Consider the following 23,159-nt stretch of genomic DNA (forward strand, 5'->3'; position numbering starts at 1 on the left):
ACCAGGGCTGCACCGCCAGTGGCCACAGCTGCTGCCACTGGCCGTACTGTGGACAGATTTCCCCTGCATAAGGATGAGCTCAGAACTGTGACCATCATTTATTTTATTATAGTTAATACCTCCTCAGAGACATAGCCAATACCTCCTTCTATTGCATCTTTCAAACCCGCAACCTCTACCACCAAGAAGAACAAGGTCAGCTGATGCATGGGAACACCATCACCTTCAAGTTCCCCTCCAAGCCATTCATCATCCTGACTTGGAACTATATCGCCATTCCTTCACTGTCGCTGGGTCAAAATCCTGCAACTCCCTCCTGACCAGCACTGTGGGTTTACCTACACCACATGGGCTGCAGTGGTTCAATAAGGTAGCTCAACACTACCTTCTCAGGGGCAATTAGGGATGGGCAATAAATGCTGGCCAAGCCAGCGATGCCCATGAACAAGAAAAGAGAGGACTCCTCAAAATGGCAGCACTCTTCCGGTCCTCCTCCGACAGTGGCAGCACCCACCTCTAGTGGTGGAGTGGCCAAACCTCCAAGGCTGCAGGTTCTTTGATTGGGCTTACAACCTCAGGGAGCTGTCCACCATCCTTAATTGTATGGCAGCATCTTAATTTGCAGTCTCCAGGAAAGATCTTGCAAGCAGGTGCCCTGAAATGCAGAGTGTGGTGAGGACTCAAAGAGCAGAAGTTTCTGTCCGCTGTCAGCAAAGATCAAAGATAAATACTATATGAAACACAAAGCTCATGGTCTGAATCAATTGCTGCTGCAATCGAGAGAGGAAACTCAGTTTCTGAAGCTGGAGCTGTCTCTTACCAATCTATTATGTACGGTTCTAGTAGGATATGAGACATCACTGTTTATAGAGCAAAGCATTCAAGATTTACAGTGTGGGGACTGGGGTTGGTGATTATAAAATACTTGCAAATGATTAATCCTACTGTTTTAAAATAAAACATCTAAGGGAACGAAGCATTAAATTTAATCGATGGTATCAATGGCAGGGCCAGCACTGCCAAAAGTGGCATTTTTGTAACAGTACATGCCTCAGGACATCACTATAAGAGTTCCTCAGAGGCTCTAGGCCCAAATATCTTCAGCTGCTTCAGCAATGACCTTCCTTCCATCATAAGGTCAAGAGTGGAGGTGCTTGCTGACGATTGCACAATGCTCAGTAGCATTTGCAACTTTCAAATACTGATGCAGCCTGTGTCTATATGCAGCAAGACCTGGCCAAAATTCAGGCTTGGGCTGATAAGTGGTAAGTAACTTTTTAAAAATTCATTCATGGGATGTTGGCATCACTGACTAGGCCAGCATTTATTGCCCATCCCTAATTGCCCTCGAGAAGATGGTGGTGAGCTGCCTTCTTGAACTGCTGCAGTCCATGTGGTGTAGGTACAGTGCTGCTCAGGAGGGAGTTCCAGGGTTTTGACCCAGTGACAGTGCAAAAACGGCAATATATTTCCAAGTCAGGATGGCGAATGGCTTGGAGAGGAACTTCCAGGTGGTGGTGTTCCCATCTATCTGCTGCCCTTGTCCTTCTAGATGGTAGTGGTCATGGGTTTGGAAGGTACTGTCTGAGGAGCCTTAGTGAGTTCCTGCAGTGCATCTTGTAGATGGTGCACATTGCTGCTATTGTGTGTCGATGGTGGAGGGAGTGAATGTTTGCGGATGGAGTTCCAATCACCCCACCCACAAACATCCAATCAATTTTTGCCACCACATGCCAGACAACGAGCATCTCCAAGTTTGCTAATGACACAAAACTTGGTGGTAATATGAGAGCTAAGGAGGAGGTTAAGAGACTTCAAGGCAACTTAGACAAGGTGAGTGGGTAAATACATGGCAGATGCAGTATTACGTGGATAAGTGTGAAGTTATCCACTTAGGTAGGGAAAACAGAATGGCAGAGTATTATTTAAATGGTGATAGATTGGGAAATGTTGATGTACAAAGGGACCTGGGTGTCCTTGTACACCAATCACTGAAAGCAAGCATGCAGCTGCCACAAGCAGTTAAGAAGGCAAATGGTATGCTGGCCTTCATTGTGAGAGAACTTGAGTACAGGAGCAAGGATCTCTCACTGCAGCTATACAAGGCCTTGGTGAGACCACACCTGGAGTATTGTGTGCAGTTTTGGTCTCCTTACCTAAGAAAGGATATACTTGCCAGAGGGAGTGCAGCGAATGTTCACCAGACTGATTCCTAGGATGGCAGGATCATCATATGAGGAGAAATTGGGCTGACTAGGCTTGTATTCACTGGAGTTTAGAAGAATGAGAGGGGAATCTCATTTAAATATATAAAATTCTGGCAGAGCTGGACAGACTGGATGCAAGGATGATGTTTCCTTTGGCTGGGGTGGGGGGGAGTGGGGGGGGGTCTAGAACAAGGGGTCACAATCTCAGGATACAAGGTAGACCATTTAGAACTGAGATGAGGAGAAGCTTCATCACTGAGAGTGGTGAACCTATAGAATTCTCTACCACAGAAGGCTGTGGAGGCCAAGTCACTTTAAGAGAGAAAGAGAGAGATTTCTGGACTCTAAAGGTGTCAAGGGTATGGGGAGAGAGCGGGAGTATGGCGTTGAGATAGAGGATCAGTCATGATCATATTGAACAGGGGAGCAGACTCGAAGGCCAAATGACCTACTCCTGCTTCTATTTTCCTATGTTTCCAACAAGAGAGAATCCAACCATCTCTCCTTGACATTCAGTGGCATTACCATCACCGACTTTCCTACTATCAACATCCTGGGGATTACCATTGACCAGAAACTGAACTGGACCAGCCATATAAATACTGTGGCTACAAGAGCAGGTCAGAGGCCAGGAATCCTGAGGCCAATAACTCACCTCTTCTCCCCAAAGCCTGTCCAACATCTACAAGGCACAAGTCAGGAGTGTGATGGAATACTCCCCACTTGCCTGGATGAGCACAGCTCCAACATCTCTCAAGAAGCTCGACACCACCCAGGACAAAACAGTCTGCCTGATAGGCATCCCATCCTCCAACATCAGCCCCTCCGCCACCAACGCACAGTGGCAGCATTGTGTACCACCTGCAAAATGCAGCAACTAATCAACGGTCCTTCAACAGCACCTTCCAAACCCACAAACTGCACCACCTGGAAGGGCAAGGGCAGCAGATGCAAATGCACCACTTTTCGAGCTACACACCATCCTGACTTGGAAATATATCGCTGTTCCTTCACTGCCGCTGGGTCAAAATCCTGGAACTCCCTTCTTAATAGCACCAGAGGTGTACCTGCACCAGATGTACTGTAGAGGTTCAACATCACCACCTTCTCAAGGACAATTAGGGATGGGCAACAAATGTTGGCCTTGCGAGCGACACCCACATCCCATGAAACAATAAAATAAAGTATATGTTCCACAGCTGTTTTCAGCAAATTTGTTTCAACAGCGACTTCAGCTTCTTTCCTTCTTCTAGATTCACAGGCATTAGGCCCCTCGAGTGCCTCAAACAGGTGGTCAGTTCTTCTTATGCCAGTCTAGATGACCCATGCCAACTGGCTTTGAGCTTCATCCAACTTTCCAGCCAAGCTCACTAGCCAGCAGTTGTAAAGATGGGAATAAGGCCCTCACCTTATGGATTCAGTTCTTCTTGCATCCTTTTACCCATCGAGTTTCCCAAGGACAATTCAACCCCAGTGGATTATGGTTGAAAATAGAATCACTTTTAAAATGAAGGCAGGCACCCGTCTTAAGATGCTTAAATGCCATACTTACCCCTTGCGAGTGGATTGGTTAGCTGGTTCCTGTTTCAAAACTTTTAGCTTTTAAGTCTCCAGACAAATCGAATCCACCCACTTTTGGGGGTTAAAATTACAAAGAGTCTCTGTGTTTGTACTAACTATGTATGAAGTGGATTAAACTCGGCAGAATGGCTTGGTTTATGTACCAGTAGAAATAATGGGCGATTTTCACATCGCAGATGGCTCTCCGCAGCAGAAACCTCACCAGAGGACTGTCCAGGTAACACTCAAACTTCAGGGCCTGCAAGATATAAAAGCACAGGACATGTAACTCAACTTAACTCAGCACCCCTCTGAAGCTATATCATTATGAACACGGAGGCCCACCTAGAGCCTTGATGTGTTAAAAAGCTCAAAAAGCAGACTGAACAGACATTCAGCTCTTGCCGAGCCAACTGTGATGAGGCAGACAAGCTGAAGTTACGCTTTTGTACGTTAATTTAGTTTTGTTTTTAATCTCAGGAAATCACTGATCTTATATATTTGCTAAAATTCTTCCAGTCAGGTCCAATACTGCGTCCCCCTCTCTCTCTGACAAGGTCGTGTTTAAGCCAAAGATACAAAGCTAGTCATGGCAAGCAGTAATCAAGGTTGATAGTCCCTTGAGATGGCAAAGTTGACAAACCACAAAATAATTAATTTATTTTCCTTTGGAGAAAAGGGAGGTCTAACAGTGCTCAGATATGCACAGCTACCGGTTATAAGTGCGCACAAAGCAAAAGGTGAGATCAACAAAGGAGGATATAGCAGGAAGGTGACCATGTGTACCATCCATCTGGGACTGAAAGCATCAATATGGAATCCAATAATTTCAAATGCATGTTTCTTTTGTTACTCATTCCTGGGACATGAGCATTGTTAACCAGGCCTTATTGCCCAACCCTACTTTGACTTGAGATGATGGTGGTGAGCCGCTTACTTGAACAGCTACAGTCCGTGTGGTGTAGGTACACCCACAATGCCTTCAAGGAAGGAGTTCTAGGACTTTGACCCAGTGACGGTGAAGGTGATGTCTATCCAGGTTGGGATGGCGTGCAGCTTGGAGGGGAACTTGGAGATGATAATGCTACCATGCCTTTCCAGGTAATGGAGGTCAGGGAATTTCGAGTTGCTGTTAAAGGAGCCTTGGTATTTTTGTGCACAATGTTCACATGAAGCACATGACAAACAGCTATGACCCATAACAATAATTTATAATAAACAATAATTTGAAGAGATTGGAGTCATATCTAGCACAAAGGAAAATGGCTGTGGTTGTTGGAGGTCAATCATCTCAGCTCTAAGACATCACTGCAGAAGTTTCTCAGGATAGTGTCCTAGGTCTGAACATCTTTAGCTACTTCATCAATCACCTTCCTTCCATCATAAGGTCAGAAGTAGGGATATTTGCTGATGATTGCACAATGTTCAGCACCATTCGTGACTCCTCAGATACTGAAGCTGTCCGTGTTCAAATGCAGCAACACCTGGACAATATCCAGGCTTGTGCTGAAAAGTGGCAAGTAACATTTATGCCACACAATGCCAGGCAATGACCATCTCCAACAAGAGAGAATCTAAATATTGCCCCTTAACATTCAATAACACTACCATCACTGAATTCCCCACTATCAACATTCTGGGGGGGTACCATTGACCAGAAACTGAACTGGATTAGCCATATAATCCTGCAGCGAGTAACTCACCTCCTGACTCTCAAAGCCCGTCCACCACCTACAAGATATAAGTCAGGAGTGTAATGGGATACTCTCCACTTGCCTGGATGAGTGCAGCTCCACCACTCAAGCAGCTTGACAACATCCAGGACAAAGCAACAAACATTCATCCCTTCCACCACTGATGCACAGTAGCAGCAGTGTGTACCATCTACAAGATGCACTGCAGAAACTCACCAAGACTCCTCAGACGGCACCTTGCAAACCCACAACTACCATCTAGAAGGACAAGGGCAGCAGACACATGGGAACGCCACCACCTGGAAGTTTCCCTCCAAGCCACTCACCATCCTGACTGGGAAATAAATCGCCGTTCCTTCATTGACACTGGGTCAAAATCCTGGATCTCCCTCCCGACCAGCACTGTGGGTGTACCTACACCACATAGACTGCAGCAGTTCAAGAAGGCAGCTCACCACCACCTTCTCAAGGGCAATTAGGGATGGACAATAAATGCTGGCCTAGTCAGTGGCGCCCACATCTCATGAATGAATAATAAAACCTCTAACTTCACCAATCTGACGTCTTCTACGTCCTCTGATCTCATCAGTATAAGAACCATTATAACATAAAGCGATTAACCTGCATCCCTATCAACGTACTTGCCCTTATTAATGTAACTTGCAAATGTACACTCTGCTTGTCAACCTTTCCATTATAAATTGCTAACCGCACAATTATAATGTGAGCCACTGCGTAAACCTGATATGCTCTAATCCCGGCTTGTCCAACCTGCAGCCCATGGGCTGCACTGCAGTCCGATAAGCCCATCCATATGGCTCTGGGAGCGTTTGTTGAAAACGTTGGTAGGATGGGTCAGTGAGTTTAAAGATCTTTGCAGAGGACTGCTCCTCCAATCACAGCCTGCTTCTCTCCTGCATTTGCTAGGTTCAATCAGCAGCAAACATGGAAGACAACCAGGCTGTGATAGAGGAACAGCAAACACTGACAATCCAGAACATGTCTGCTTATTCGTTTCCCCTTCAGCTTACTGCGTTGGCCTGGTTCTGGCCGTGTTCCCCTGGTTCCTCGCTGTGTTAAACCAGCTCTCAGCACTCCCCTCAGCAGGCACCCATGTTTGGGCGTTGCTAGGCCTCAGATCTCGGTCCACACCTCTCTTCTGCTATCGCACCCCTGCAGCCAATTTGGTCCGTGAGGGCGAGTGAGGGAGAGCAGGAGGGTGAGTGTGAGAGGGCGTGAGCGAGAGGGCGCGAGCAAGAGACAGTGCAAGAGAGAGGGTGAGCATGTGGGTGACAGAGAGAGAGAGAGAGAGAAAGACACACACACACAGAGAGTGAGGGTTTGGTGAGATGGAGGGGAGTGTGTGTGTTTGGCTCACTGCCAGTCTCAGGATTCTCATTCACCCTCACCCCACACATCAACAGGCGCTCTCACCCACTCTCACAGTGGGTGAGGGTGAGTGAGCGAGAACCCCAAGACTGGGAGTGAGCTGGACACACACACACTCACCCTTTCACACTCTTAATGGTCACCTTAATTTTTTTTAAAAGAGTAATAAATAATCAATTTATTGTTGTGATTTATTTTGCTCAGCAAATTGTTTCTTTTCATATGTCGGTTGGTCAAATACAAAAATAAATTTCAGGTTGTGTGCATGTGCAATACTCACTTGTACTAACTGAGGTAGGAAGTCCACCAACTCTGACATGGACATAGTCTCCATCCATTGTACTGCAGTATGGCGCAGCTCCTGATCAGGAAATCTGTATAACAGCAAGGAATCAGCATTGTGGTTAGGCAGCATTAGCCCAGTGACTGGGTGGCTTGAGCTTAGCATGTTGCATCATAACTTGTTGCATAAACTACTGTTGGACTCCCTCGAGTATACAAGATTAAGGGATGATCTAACCGAGGTGTTTAAAATGATTAAAGGCTTTGATAGGGTAAGTAGAGAGAAATGATTTCCCCTGGGTGGGGGGTTAGTCCAGAATAAGGGGGCCTAACCTTAAAATTAAAGCAAAGCCAATCAGAGGTGACATCAAGAAGCACTTCTTCACATAAAGGATAGTGTAAGTCTGGACCTCTCTCCCCCACAAAAGCTGTTGAATTGGGGGTCAATTGAAGGTTTATAAATTGACATTCATAGATTCTTGTTTGCCAAGCGTTTTAAGGGAAATGGAATCAAGGCAAGAAGATAGAGTTAATATACAGATCAGCCATTATCTAACTGATGTTATGGTTCCAGCTGATGCTAATACTGGAAAAGTCGTATCCCAGAGTGAAACCTGCTTGATAGATCCTAACTTTTTTTTTCAAGAAACTGTGGAGACAAGTTACTGAACAAATTCATAGGATTCTGATGAACTTTTAAAACAAAAAAAATCTATTAAACAGGAAAATGAACTATTATGCCAGACAAAATGGTTGGAAAAATCTCAATACAAACAAGAGAAGATGATTCAAACATTCACCCCAGCAATATCTTTACAGATGCATACAAATTCAGACAGATAAACAATTTACAGTAACAATCTTATACTCTAACATTCAGGTTGAGTACGAGGTACATGTGAATTAACAGGCAAACTGTCAGCCACATCATACTCCAAAGTAAATGACAGGTGCAACCAAAGCAGATTCCATCAACCCACTTAGACATTTGTCACACTGTGAGCCAACCAGTCTCATGGAAACTTCGTCTTCTAACGAGGGTTTCCAATCTCCACATTTGAAGAACTTGCCTTGGATTATCTTCAATCACTTCTCCCACTTGGACTGCCTTCTCGCCTTCTGAGATTCTTTTCCCCTGGATCTCAGAGAACACTCACGCTTCTGCTTCCAAGCACACTTTTCGATCTTCAGCCATGCCAAGCAGAACACCACTTATCCAAAGGGGTACCTTTTTCCCTACGGCCTGCAGCATGGAGTCACTAACCTTCAGCTGCCTTCTTGGATCTTCAGGGTTTCTCTCAAGCCCACTTCGCTTCAAGTCTGCTTCTTGTAGCTCTCTCTTGAACTCAGACTATTGCTCTGCTCCTTTCTTTTAACTTTACTTCTGGGACCTCTTTCTGATCCTTGTCTTTGTCCCTGCTTGGGACTTTCTTAGAAATATGAAAACATAGAAACTAGGAGCAGGAGTAGGCCATTCGGCCCTTCAAGCCTGCTCCGCCATTCATTATATTCATTATGATCGTGGCTAATCATCCAACTCAATAACCTGGCTCCCGCTTTCTCCCCATTTCCTTTGATCCCTTTCACCCCAAGAGCTATATCTAACTCCTTCTTAAAAACATACAACTACCTTCTGTGGTAGCAAATTCTACAGGCTCACCACTCTCTGGGCGAAGAAATTTCTTCTGGGACCTCCCACTGTCCCTGCCTGGGACTTTCTTCTGGAATAGCGTTCTGATTCAGGTCACCTGACCTGCTTTTTCCACACTGTTTCATTTCTTTACTTCCTTTTCTTCTGCGCAAATGTGCAGGGCCAGTTCCCAACCTAAAGATGGTAAAGGACAGCAACTGCACATGTGTGACCATTTCCTGGCCATGCACATGCAGATGTTCTGAGGTCTGCTGAGAACTGGAGTTTCTAACCTCTGAGGTAAGTATTCGCGTTTCTTAACACCACTTTTCCCTCAGAAGAAAGCAAGCTTCACTACAGTGAAGGTTTCTTTATAATGGCTTTACACTCCCTTTACAAGAACTTATCATAAACTTATAACAAATAGCCTATTATATACTAGACAGATAATCTTTTAATTTTGTTTCACAACTATATATGTCGTATTATACAATTTACAAAGGTTTGACCAAAACAAAAGTCAATACATGTAACAAGCAGCATTAGCAGAATTTAAACATCATGGAATTATCATAACTTGGAGTCTGCCTTTTCTCCTACACCCTTTCTTCGAGTTCTGAATACAACACCAACAATTATATGGTTTTTGGTCATAACCTTATCTTCCTTTGGCAGACTTTGTGAAGTTTTCTTTCAATATCTAGACCAGCTTGTACTTCTATTTTGTACCAGGTGTGACTGCAAACTAATACTCTTGTGGTCTTCCTCGCTTCAGATAGATTTAATATGCCTCAAATATGATTGATATGCATCCATATCCATGCAATACAAATGACTTTGTCTAGGTTTCTCAACTATAATACCGAAGAACATGGGATTTTTCTTACTCTTCTCCTCTGTTAATGGAAACATGTCTTCAATGGGTCCTTTACATTTGTGACACAAACCGTGGAGGTCTAATTGGCAACCAACTGCAAAATTATCTTCCTCAATCATTTATTCCATAACAGATTCTTTCTGTTCATTGTTTTGATCAACACCAGATGAATAAACTTGCACCAAGGATCTTTTCCTCTCTTCACTCAAATCATTTTCTAGTTTATCCACGAGGTGTTCCTCAGTCTTCTGCACACGTTCATGTTCTTCCCACTGATGTTTCAAAAATGGAACTTCTATTTATGATTCTTTCACAATTTTATCCAAGTTTTTGTTTACTCTCTCATTTTCCAATTCGTTTCCAAGTTTGTTAAACTATTCATTCAGCTGAGCCACTACTCTGGTGATTTGAGTTGTCTTCATTTCAGAGTCATTTGTGGAACCCTTAAAGAAGGTTAACAACTTTGCATGGGCATTCAGTTAATTTCGGAATCTTTCTTCCATGATTAATGACTGCTCTTTAGGCTTCTTCAATTCACTTGTAAAATGCTTAATCTGATTCTTAAAATTTTCCTTGTCTGCCTTCAAATTCTGCATTTGCTCTTCCATACGAACATATGAATTAGGAGCAGGAGTAGGCCACTCAGCCCCTAGAGACTGCTCCACCATTCAATAAGATCATGGCTGATCTAATTTTAACCTCAACCCACATCCCTGCCTATTCCCAATAACCCATCACCCTTTGCTTATCTGTCTACCTCTGCCTTAAAGACATTCAAAGATTCTGCCTCAACCACCTTAAGGAAGAGAATTCCAAAGTTTCACAACCCTCAGAGAAAAAAAATTTCCTCATCTTAATGTCTTCCTGTCTTAAATGGGTGACCCCTTATTTTTAAACAGTGACCCCGAGTTCTAGATTCTCCCACATGCGGAAACATCCTTTCCAAATCCACCCCTCAGGATCTTAATATGTTTCAATTAAGTCACCTCTTACTCTTCTAAACTCAAGCGGATACAAGCCTAGCCTGTCCGACCTTTCCACATAAGACAACCCACCCAACCCAGGTATTAGTCTAGCAAAACTTCTCTGAACTGCTTCCAGCGCATTTGCACCTTTCCTTGATAAGGAGACCAATACTGTACACAGTACTCCAGATGTGGCCTCATCAATGCCTTGTATAATTGAAGCATTACTTCCCTATGCTTGTATTCAATGTAATCACTCTTGTATTCAATTCCCTTGCAATAAGTGATATTACATCAGCTTTGCGAATTACTTGTTGTACCTGTATTCTAATTTTTTGTAGTTCATGCAGGGTCACCCAGATCCCTCTGCATCTCAGACGTCTGCAATCTCTCACCGTTTTGATAATATGCTTCTTTTTTATTCATCCTGCCAAAGTGGGCAATTTCACATTTGCCCACATTATATTACATTTGCCAGATCTTTGCCCACTCACATAACCTATCTATATCCTTTCATACACTCATTGTGTCCTCTTCACAACTTAATTTCCTACCTAGCTTTGTGTCATCAGCAACCCTAGCAGCCATGCCACCAGCCCCTTCAACCAAATCATTTATAAAAGTTGTAAAGTGTTGAGGCCCCAGCGCTGATCCCTGTGGCACACCACTCGTCACATCCTGTCAACCAGAAAATGATCCATTTATGCCTATGTTACACCCTGGCTTACCCCATGAGCTTTTATTTTTCACAATAATCTTTGATGTGGTACCTTATCAAATGTCTTCTGGAAATCTTAGTACAATACATTTACAGGTACTCCTTTATCCACAACACCTGTTACTTCTTCAAAGAGCTCCAATAAGTTGGTTAAACATGATTTCCTTTCACAAAGCCACGTTGACTCGGCCTGATTACCTTGAATTGCCCTGTTATAACAGCTTTAATAGCAGCTAGCATTTTCCCTATGACAGATGTTAAGCTAACTGGCCTATAGTTTCCTGTTTTCCATTTCCCTCCCTTTTTGAATAAAGGAATTAAATTAGCTATTTTACAAACTAATGAACCTTCACCAAATCTGTGGAATTTTGGAAAATTAAAACCACCCATCAACTATCTCACTAGCCACTTCTTTTAAGACCCAAAGGTGAAATCCATCAGGATCCAGGGACTTGTCAACCCACAGATCCAACAATTTGCTAAGTACCACTTCCCTGGTGATTGTAATTTTCCTGAGTTCCTCCCTTCCTTCCAATTCCTGATTTACAGCTATTTCTGGGATGTTACTTGTATCCTCTATAGTGAAGATTGAAGCAAAATGCTAGTTCAATTTGTCTACCATCTCTTTATTTTCCTTTATTAAGTCCCCATCCTCACTTTCTATAGGACCAATGATCATTTTAACTCTTTTCTTTTTAAAATATTTAGAGAAATTCTTACTATCTGCCTTTATATGTCTAGCTAGCTTTCTCTTGTACTCTAAATTTTCCCTCCTTATTCATCTTTCAGTCATTCTTTGCTGTTTTTTATATTCTGTCCAATCTTCTGACCTGCCATCCATCTTTGTGCAATTATATGCTTTTTCTTTAAGTTTGATACTATCCTTAACTTTTTTAGCTAACCACAGATGTTGTGTTCTCCCCCTGGAATTTTTCTTTCTTGTTGGAACATAACTATTCTGTATATTCTGGAATATGCTCTTAAATATCTGCATCTTTATTGACCTATCCCTTAACTTAATTTGCCAGTCCACTTTAGCTATCTTTGCTTTCATGTCCTCATAATGGCCCTTATTTAAGTTTAAAATACTAGTTTACGACCCACTCTTCTCTCCCTCAAACTGAATTTAAAATTCGATCATATAATGATCACTGCTATCTAGGGGCACTTTCAATATGAGGTCATTATTAGTCCTATCTCATTGCACAATGCCAGGTCTAGTATACAACCTGCTCCCTGGTTGGCTCCAAAACATGCTGTTCTAAGAAAATGTCCTAAAAACATTCTGTGAATTCCTCATCCAGGCTACCTTTGCCTATTGGATTTTTGCAGTCTATATGTGGATTAAAATCCCCCAAGATAATCACTGTCCCTTTCTGATGAGCTCCCATTATTTCCTCTTTTCCACCCCATCCTACTGTTAGGAGGCCTGTAGACCACACCCACAAATGACTTCTTGCCTTTATCATTTCTCATCTCTACCCAAACCGTTTCTATACCCCTGTTTCCTGAACTTAGGTTATCCCTCTCTATTGTGTTAATATCATCTTTAATTAACAGTGCCACCCCTCCCCCTTTTCCTAGCTTCCTGTCCTTCCTAAATGTCATGTACCCTTCAATATTCAGGTTCCAATCTATGTCATCCTGTAGCCATGTCTCTGTAACGGCTATCATATTGTACCTATTCTGTATCTTTCTTATTCTGAAGATTGCATCGAAGTTCAATGATCTCATTGCTACTTTCATAACAAAGTTCTAACAGTTCATTAGTCTTGGTTTTTAAATCTGCATGAAACCAACGGTTCTGATTCACCAGCAATTCCTTTTCCTGTTCCAGGCGTTTTTCATGACACTTCATAGAGACTTCTATGCTTGAAGTTCAACAAGTTTTAACTGAAGATCTACCTTTGTTGAACTTGATTCTACAAGTTTATAATTTAGACATTTCAAGTCCTCTGTCAAGCGTTTTATTCTTGTGACTGATGCTCAATTGTTCTTATCAAGCCTCTTTTTTAATAAATTAGCAAACTGATCTTTTGCGCATGAAAGTTGGTTCTCCACACTGATCAGGTTTTCCTTCGATTGCTCATTATTGGCAATAAACCTCTCATATTTGGCCACAGTCATTGTTTGGAATTTGGTAAGATCAGTATGATCAAACACCTGCCGCAATACAGTCATCGCCATGTTACTGTCGCCACTAGCCAAATCTTTACCCAGAATAAAACCTACCCCTTCAATAGATAACCTTGGAATAAGTCCCACCATAACAATTCTGTTTACCAAGTCACTTTGTAAAATTACTTTACACAAAGGAAACAGGTTTATAAATTTCATGAATATCTTTGTCTTATACAAACTATCTGGAACACAATTTGCATCAGCAGACATCATGAATGAATGAATAGCGGAACAAGTTCAAGGGGCTGAATGGCCCACTCCTGTCCCTTTGTTCCTATCTTTTATTTCAAAATCTAATGTTCAAACCCCACCCTGCGAGGTTTAAAATTTTCATCTCTTTCTGATGACAGCTGCTGAACGAGTAGAAGGATAAAGCACTAAACAATGCTTTCCCCCTTGTCAAATCTCTCCACATCTTTTCTGAAGGCATCAATTCTTCATTGAGATATGATTCCATAAGAATTTCTTGCCCCTTGAACAAGTGCCTTCATTCTTAATGTATAAAGCTTTGTTCGAATCTTTCAACATTCATTGTTTGATTAGCATTTGTCGTTGGGGAGTTCATCAGTTCACTCCGCTACTTGGGCAATCTACTCTAAACAATAAACATGAATTCACGAGGATCCTCTATGCAAAGTAGCACTTGTGAAATAAACTATTAACATGTTAATTTAATGTTTCCACCTGTGATTCAGTTGGTAGCACTTTCGTCTCTGAGCCAGAAGGCTCTGGGTTCAAGTACACAATCAAGGCTGATACTCCAATACAGCACTGAAGGAGTGCTGCAGTGTTGGAGGTGCTACCTTTTGGATGAGATGTTAAACCAAGGTCCTGTCTGTCCTCTAAGGTGGATGTGCCAATATTTCGAAAAAGAGCAGGGAAGTTATCTGAGGTGTTGAGGCCAAATTTAATTCCTCAATCAACATAAAAAAAACAACAGATTACTGGTCATTATCACAATGCTGTTTGTGGGAGCCTGCTATGTGCAACCAGCTACCAAATTTCTTATATTACAACAGTTCCTACACCTCAAAAATGCTTCATGGGCTGTAAAGGGCCTTAGGATATCCAGTGATCCTGAAAGGTGCTACATAAATGCAAGCTTTTTTTGTTTTGATGGTGATAGGTTACTATGGATAGATGATCTAACTGGGCCAAATGACCACTGACAACTTACTTTTAAAAGCATTTGGCCTACCATGATGCTGTAGGAGACAAGCCATTATCTGAATATATTCATGATGTTGTAATACTTACGTAGCATGGAGCAGACCCAAGGCATCCAGATGGCCAAGACAATTCCATTGTTTGAGTAAGGTGTAGATATCGGGCAGGCAGGCCCACTCCCAGCTGGGGGCGCTGGCGAGCACCAGAGGTAAGCAGCTGCATTCTGAATGGCAGTAATATCGCTTCTCCCACAACAGCTTCCTGTCTGCTTCTGTCAGCCTGCAGAAGGTGGGGGAAGGGAAAGGGTCAAGAGAAGCAGAGGGTGGTCAACAGTCCACACCAGACACCAAAGACACAACAACACCATTACTGCACATAACCATCTGGCTGTATAGGACATCAAAGTAACCAGAGAATGGAAGCGACTCCTAAGACAATCTTGCTGTATCCCATTAGTGAAGGTCAGGCTCATTGCTGGAGTCTTTCTAACATGGGTCATGCCAAAGCATTGATTTGAATCCATGTTACACGAAGTTACACCAAAGGTCATATTATCAGTGGTCAAAGAAAGGGTCTAAATCTGCCCTGGGAAACAGTAATGCACCAGAACCTAATTATAGCAAACTCGTTATCTAGCGTCAACACAAAGTCCATTTGAATCGAATGAACTCCAGCCTGCACAAATAGAATGAACTTGTTTTTCGCTCACTGCAAGGTTTGACAAATTTACTTTTCCAACCCACTTCTCTATCAAACTTGACAATTCGTCCCGAGGTACAATTCCATGCATACCAGCAGCCCTCTGGTACCACACAGTACCTGCCTGGAGCCTGGACAGTGAGTGGCAGCAGACGCTTTGACCAAAGCAGCCATCACAGGAGATCCACATATTTTTCAGCTAGTGTCAAAGATAGCAGTCAGGGGCTCCTTACTCTGGCTGCTTTCATCAATACCTCCCTCATCTCACTCCCAATTCCTATTTCAAGGATGCTGCGAGTAGTATTAGCATCCCTATTTTCAGTCTGGCTGAGATCACTGTGATGAAAGTATAATGATTTTCATAATATTTTTCTGGTTTATTGTGAAGTAGGTTTATGGAGCTAAATATAGCTGGGTCTGTCTGTGTGATTTAATTACATTTGGAGTCAAGTAGACTGCAAATTGAAACCATCAAAAGAATTTAGGTACTTGACATGCTAATGAGTAAACATGGATGCTGGCTTAGCATGTAAAGTGAAGGGAATTTGCATTTTTAGATAAATGAAGGGACATTTGGATCTCAAAGGGATCTTAGTTTGTTTATAATTAGCCAGATAAGCAAGGCTAAGGAATGTGTTTATTTTTCTCAAAGGTTACTGACAATATATTGGCAACATGAAAGTTTTTATATTATGAGGAAGATAGAGTTTCAAAGACATATGGAACAATAGAATTTACATATTAAAAAGAGAGAAACAGAAATAAAGGAGAATGAAAGGCTGTGTATTAGAAGGCCATGTAAGGTCCAACAGGGGAGTGTGAAATAGTCCTACTAAAGCCTCCAGCATTTGTGCATAAATTCGCTATATAACGAAGCTGAAGTTGGGGAAAAACCATTTGGAATTCCACTGTCAAGTGGGTATTGTGTTAACTTGCTGCTTCGATTTTAAATCTAAAATCAATTCTGGACTGTTGCCTTAAAGGGAGTCAGGTTAATTTGGAATTTTAGCAGTTATTTTAGTTGGAAGCAATTGTAGTCTTATGTTATGTGCTTGAAATCTTTTATATTTTGTTAATAAATATTTTAATTTTTAAAATCTCTAAAGGTCTTGGTGGACTTATTACAGCTAAATTCAATGCACACATCTTGTAATAAATACAAATTGCAAAACCATTGTGAAAACGTGACCAAGTTTCCCTTGTGGATTTGGTCTGCCTGGCATATATCATTTGTCATGCCATAACATCATCTAGTTCTGAGGATTAAATTCCAAGACCTGCCCATTGTCTATAATTCAGAATAAGTATTCTTAACTTGGATTTATAATTTAAAAAACACTCTCTGTCTGTTGACTAAGCCACAACAACAACTTGTGTTCACATAGTGCCTTTAGTACAGTAAAACGTCCCAAGGTACTTCACAGCAGCATCAATCAAAATTTGATACCGAGGCATAGAAGGACATATTAGGACAGGTGACCAAAGGCTTGGTCAAAGAAGTGGATTTAAGGAGCATCTTAAAAGGAGGAGAGACAGGTAGAGAGGCAGAGCAATTGAAGTAAGAGACATGCAAGAGGCCAGAACTGAGAGGTGTAGGGCTGGATGATCCTACAGAGGTAGGGAGGGGAGGGGCATAGAGGGATGGCTTCAACAATGGAAACCTGTCATTTGCAGAAGACAATATTCTTTTATCATGGCTTTTCTCATGACATTAATCTGAACTTGTCTATTATCTCCTCTTTAATGATTCATGTTATTTTCCTTTCAATTCAGTGATCATTGAATACCACAAATCATTAATATTTAGCTAACTTTCTCTGAAGGCTTTGCCACCAACTATTGCGAGGATGTCCCAGTTAATGCAGGATTAGCATTACATTAACCGGAAACCTATATACCTTCAAGCATCTTCCGGCAGCGGAACCATCAGAAGCACTGATTAGACAAAAGGAAACATTGTGCCCAGTGCCCACTCTCTCAACCAGACAATAATTTACGCCATGAGGGAGTGTTAAGGGGCTGGAGTGGGGCAGGGGGGACTGGTGGTGGGGAGAAGCTACTTGTGAAATCTAAGAAGGGAATTTAAAAACATATATTTTGCAGAGGTAGTGCCGTGGTTAAGGCACCCAAAGGTCGAGAGTTCAAATCTCATTGTAGCAAGTTGTAAATTTGAATTAAACAAAGCTGAAAATTCTAGGTTAAAAAAAAATCACATTGAAAAGCCGTTGTATTGTCATTAAAACCCATGCCTTGAGGGAAGAGAACTTGACACTGCAGCACTCTGACCTATGCATGACTCCAATCATGTGGCTGAGTCTTAATGCCCTTGGATGTTGTCAGGGCAACTTGGAATGGTTAACAAATGCGGCTTTTGCTTAATAACTCACATCCCAAGCATAAATGAAAAGAAAAATTATTTTTATTTCTAACTGCAAATAGATAAACTAAACCCAGTGCTACTCTTCGGAGATTGAAGAGGCTTTTTGCCTGTCAGGGTGAAAGGAAAGGGAAATGCTGCTTCTGAGAAAAGCAAAATCCACAAGCAGGTGCCCATTAAGCTGCATCTCCCACAGTCCAGTTAAATGGCTGCGTTCATGATGGCCTGGGGGAGGTCCCAGCTGTCTAACCAACCAGGGGAGCTGCGTGAACAAGAGAGGTCAGGGAGGAGAAAAGAGAGTGAAAGGAATATACAAGGTTTTAATTAAGCGATTACACATGCACATGCACAGTTATTAGAAACTAAGTATGCAGAAACAAAATTAAATGTCACAGCGAGCTGGATATGACACCCGAGTCTCCTGATCTGATCATTACCATCCCTGCCGTGAATTCTCATATCTCCCCTTACTCAAAGCTCATGTCGTTCTGCTCTATGCTGAATGGAATTTTATTTCAGGTCCCTACAATGCTGTAGCTCAGCCAAAGTTGTCCACTACACTAGGTGGCAGTCTATTCCACAAATAAGTCAACAATTCTACAACATGAAGAAAATATTTCTTCACTTGCCCTGTGGATATCAGCAAATACTCTCTCAGATTTTGACGTATTCTTGTGCAAGGATTCTAGTTTGGATAAGGTTATTTCTATGTTAGGGACAGTTCTTTGCCTTGCTGCATTTGTGCGCTCTCCAATTTCCGTCTTCCCAATATCATTTCCAAAGATACCTGCAGTATAACTGTTTAAAAATTACTCCAAAAAGTGTTATTTCCAGCTACCCTGCTTCTAGCTTCCTCATACCAAGCACATGCATAGGCTGGAGTTGAGCTCGAACGAGTACTGCTGCCCTGTACCAGGTCAGTGGAAGGGATGTACTACCAGCTTGACAGTACATCCTCTTGTGGAAGATGAATCCAGCCGGTGCACCTATGAGCATTTGATCCTACTCTAGCTTTGATGAATGCCCCATGCCTTTGCCTATTATTCCTGCCTTGCAACAGTGACTACACTTCAAGAGTACCTCACTGGCTCTAAAGCACTGTGGGGCATGTTGCCAGTGTGTAAAATACTATAGAAACACAAGTCTTTCTACTATTCACCCAGTTCCACTTTACAATTGGGCATTTAAAATATGAAAATAAACAGGTGGAGACCATGGAGAGGAACCCAGCTGGTGAGCGGTGAGCTGGACAGTTCGAAGGCTCATATGTCTGCTCCTTCATTGTTAGCCCTTAGCCTTGTTTGTCAGCAGTTATTGGATTACACAGTTTCCCTGGCACATTTCAGCCTGATCCAATTACAGCCATCAGGGTGAGTGCAGACACCCGATCCCATCCCCTGTTTTAGTGACTTCCCTTAGCCATTTGATCTCTAGAAAATGAAGAAGGATTTACTGCATAACTGTGGGCAGTTGCCAACTAAGGTTTGTACATGGTTACCCTATGGTTAATAATTGCAGAAGCTTACTCCAAGCTTACCCAATTCACATAGTACACACAAACAGTCAGCTTTTTTCTCCAGATGACACGATTCTTGGAAATACTGGATGACACCTAAATACATCTGAAATCAACTTGCATTGGTAACCCAGTATGTGCGGTCACCAGTCCCCGATTTGCATAGGATATTTAATATGTACAGTTGCTGATGAACCTCCCACTCCACACACTCAATAACGTGATTCACACCCAGGAATAGAATGGAAAACCATATGAATTAGCAGTGTTAGTAAACAGAAATACTTAGAAGTTATAACCTGGAAAGAGACTATTTGGCCCAACTAATACGTGTCAGTCTTTAAGCTCCACATGAGAAATTCAGATTGCTGGACCATGATGGATATAAGCAGTGTTACTGAGCTTTCTTGGCAAATTGATGGGTGCTGGATAATAACTGTTAAGATGAGGAATCTCTATCCCTTTGCTGAGAATTTGGATAACTTCAGAATCTGACTGCCAAAGACTTGGTTAAGATAAAAGGAGGAAAGGACATCTGATGGAGTTTCGCATCCAGAAGTATGACAAGGTCAAATGTTGATTGACTCACTGTGCATGCCTAGCATTTTCTACTTCTATCCAAAGTTTGGATGATCCAAATTGAACAAAGGCAAACGAAGCCAATGCAAGAACAGAAAGCATCTGTACTATGCAAGGAACTGGACACAAACCTGGGGGAAGGAGAATTGGGGAAACAGGGGAGGGGGACAGTCAATTTAAGGAAAGGAAATATAAACCTTCATGTGATGAATTCTCCGAGCAATTGGGAAATGTTACAAAGAAGAAAGACAAAAAGGTAAAATTTCTGTGGTGAGCGATTCCAGTTTTTTCTCGAAGGAAATGACAAAAGGCATGCATTAGCCTCTCTACAGAGGTTCCTTCGTGTCATTTCTAATAGATTCACTCATCCATAGAATGACTGAGTGGGTTTGTTCTCATTCAAACAAAGCAATGTTAAAAAAAAAAATTTTATTTGATTCCTCAAGCTGTGTCCAGCCATGCCTTCAAGAGGGAACCCGAACAGTTCTTGACCACAGCAGAGATTTCTTTTCTTTATATTTGTGTTTGGGATGAGAGCGTCAAAGGCAAAGTCACTATTCATTCCCCATCTCTAAGTGCCCTTGAGAAGCTGATGGTGAGTCACTTTCTTAACCACCGCAGTCCACGTGGTGTAGGTACACCCACAGTGATTTCCAGTGGTTTGATACAATTATGTGGCTTGTTAGGCCTTTCAGAGGACAATTAAGAGTCAACCACATTACTGTAGTTCTGGAGTCACACATAGGCCAGGCCAGGTAAGGATAGCAGATTTATTGCTGAAAAAAGATATTTTGTCAAAGCTTTTCATCTTGCACTCATCAGGAGAACAGCAAGAATACCAATGTCAGGGGAAGCAATGACTTTATACTGTATGAGAAGAGAGTGTTGATTGGTTGGCAAGTGGACTCTGATTGATAAAGGTGTTGCCATGGAGAGTACACCAGTTAATGGTGACTGACAAGCATGGCTTGAAACTTAAACCAGGCAGTTTGACCGATTGGTCAAGGCACTGCTCTGAGGAATGAACCAGCGAATGGCTTTCACTTATTTTGTTTAGCTGAAACAGGTGCAATGTGTGTACATGTTCTTTCTATCTGAAAAGAACAGGGCCCTGTGTGTTGATATATCTAACTTCCAGTACACGCAAAAGCACCACACTGAGAGCCCAACTGACAATCTTAAATTGGTTGTCAACGTAATTCTTGCCACACTGAGGATTATTTAGCAAATATTGTCCAAACACGGAATCACATCTAATGTTGAACACTGTGGTTTGAGTTTTGCAAGCACAGCTGGTTGGGTATGGTCCATAACTTGCCCGTTGGGAACAGTGAAAGGGACATGCTCTTTGATATGATCTGCCAGTCTTTGGGCTATACAGCTTACATACCTCGCATCACACTGAGACTTGCATCATAAAGATAGATTCTCTACCACGGTCTAGTACCAGCCTACTTTCACTGGTCAATACACATGTTGGAATTCTTACAGTTCCACGCGCTATAAGATTGGCCTTATTGGCAACATCGTAAATAAGGCACAAGCCATTTGCTCACCATGCAAGCTTGATACTGAAATAGGGTGCAAGACATCCTGCAGGATAATGGCTACCCAGATCAGATCATGAACGAGCTTGGTTTAAATTTCAAGGCCGTCACTTTCAGCTCTGAAAGGTGCCCAGTCTACCTCAGATTAACCTAGAAGGCAAGGTATCTCAAAAACCTGAGGAACAGGTGCATAGGAGCAGCTGTTTCACGCCACTACTATGCAGTAACAACACAAGTAGTATTCAGCACTAACTGGATGCTGCCGTGAAGCCAAAAAATTGTTCTGCCTATCACACAAATGAGTAATGTGGTATATGAATTTCAATGCCAGTGTGATGTTAGGTATGTCAGCCATGCAACCCAAAGACTGGTAAATCGTATCAAACAGCATGTCCCAGCCTCTGTTGGCAACGGGCAAGGTATAGACCGTACCCAACCAGCCTGTGCTTGCAAAACTCAAAACAGTGTCAAACATTAGATGTATTTCCATGATTGGACAACATTTACTAAATAATCCTCAGTATGCTAAAAATTACACTGACAACCAATCTAAGCTTGCAGACTGGCACATTTGCATGTACTGGAAGTTACATATATCAATACACAGGGCCCTGTTCTTTGCAGACAGAAAGAACATGTACACACATTGCGCCTGTTTCAGCTAAACAAAATAGGTGATGGCCATTCGCTGATTCATTCTTCAGGGCAAATGCCTTGACCAATCAGAGTCAAGCTACCTGGTTTAAAATTTCAGAGTTTGGCAATTAACTGTCAGTCACCATTAACTGGTGCATTCTCCATGGCAATACCTCTATCAATAAATCAGTCCACTTACCAACCAATCAGCACTCTTTTCTCATACAGTATAAAGTTGTTGCTTCTCCTGACATTGGTATTCTTACTGTTTTCCTGATGAGTGCAAGATGAAAGGCTTCAACAAAATATGTCTCTTTTTTCAGCAATGCTCAAGTTCTGTTCTACCAAATGACTATTTGTATACCTGGTGCCAGATTTCCTTCCTTAAAGGACATCAGTGAACCAGATGAGTTTTTACAACAATCTATTAGTCTCATGATCATTATTAATAAGACTAGCATTTTATTCCATATTAATGCTATTGAAGTTAAATTTCCCTATCTGCCATGAAAGGACTTGAACACATCACTCCAGGGCATTAGTCCAGACCACCGGATAATTAGACTAGTAATATTACCACTATGCTATTGTCCCTTATTGTATCATATAGAAGGCAAATGTCTTTATAAACAGTTCTTGGTTCATGTGATCTCCTGGACTGGTTTTGATCTCCTGAGAGGGTGCAGAGAGAAATTTTTGAGAGTGTTTTTCCCTTCCTGGTCCTGGGTTTTTTTCTCTTATATCTTGCCTCTTCCAGGATATTACATAGCTGTGCGAGGGTTGGGATGGAATGAGTGTGCCAGGAAGAGTTTAGTTATCAGCGCACCTGATGATCACATGTAGATCAGCTTTATATAGATTAAGTTAGTCTCCCCCTTGCTCATCAGTTCCAGAGCTCTCACTCTCCTTCACATATATCTTTACACTGATGCAGGACATGGAATGATACAGCACAGGAGGTAGCCATTTGGCCCATTGTGTCTATGCTGGCTCTTAGAGAGCAACTCAGTTAGTCCTACTTCCCTTCATCTATTTCCAAATAGTTATTTTTCCCCTTTTCAAGTTTATATCCAGCTCCCCTTTGAAAGTTGCTAATGAAACTGCTTCTACCAACCTTTCACATGGTGCATTCCAG

The 23,159-nt window shown here is 42.1% G+C and overlaps 1 protein-coding gene across 1 annotated transcript in view; it reads right to left on the reverse strand.

The window, feature by feature from the left end:
* The window catches only part of pik3c2b (phosphatidylinositol-4-phosphate 3-kinase, catalytic subunit type 2 beta), a 159,549-nt gene that overhangs the window by 38,685 nt on the left and 97,705 nt on the right, over nucleotides 1-23,159 (reverse strand). Inside the window, exons 16-18 of the mRNA XM_041195258.1 lie at nucleotides 14,761-14,949; nucleotides 7,131-7,224; nucleotides 3,932-4,026 (exon numbers count right to left, since the gene is read on the reverse strand). Of these exons, the coding sequence (XP_041051192.1) occupies nucleotides 3,932-4,026; nucleotides 7,131-7,224; nucleotides 14,761-14,949 (378 nt within the window). The remainder of the gene's footprint in view (nucleotides 1-3,931; nucleotides 4,027-7,130; nucleotides 7,225-14,760; nucleotides 14,950-23,159) is intronic.

This window comes from Carcharodon carcharias, chromosome 9 (assembly GCF_017639515.1).
Source record: "Carcharodon carcharias isolate sCarCar2 chromosome 9, sCarCar2.pri, whole genome shotgun sequence".
NCBI classification, from domain to species: Eukaryota; Metazoa; Chordata; class Chondrichthyes; order Lamniformes; family Lamnidae; genus Carcharodon; species Carcharodon carcharias.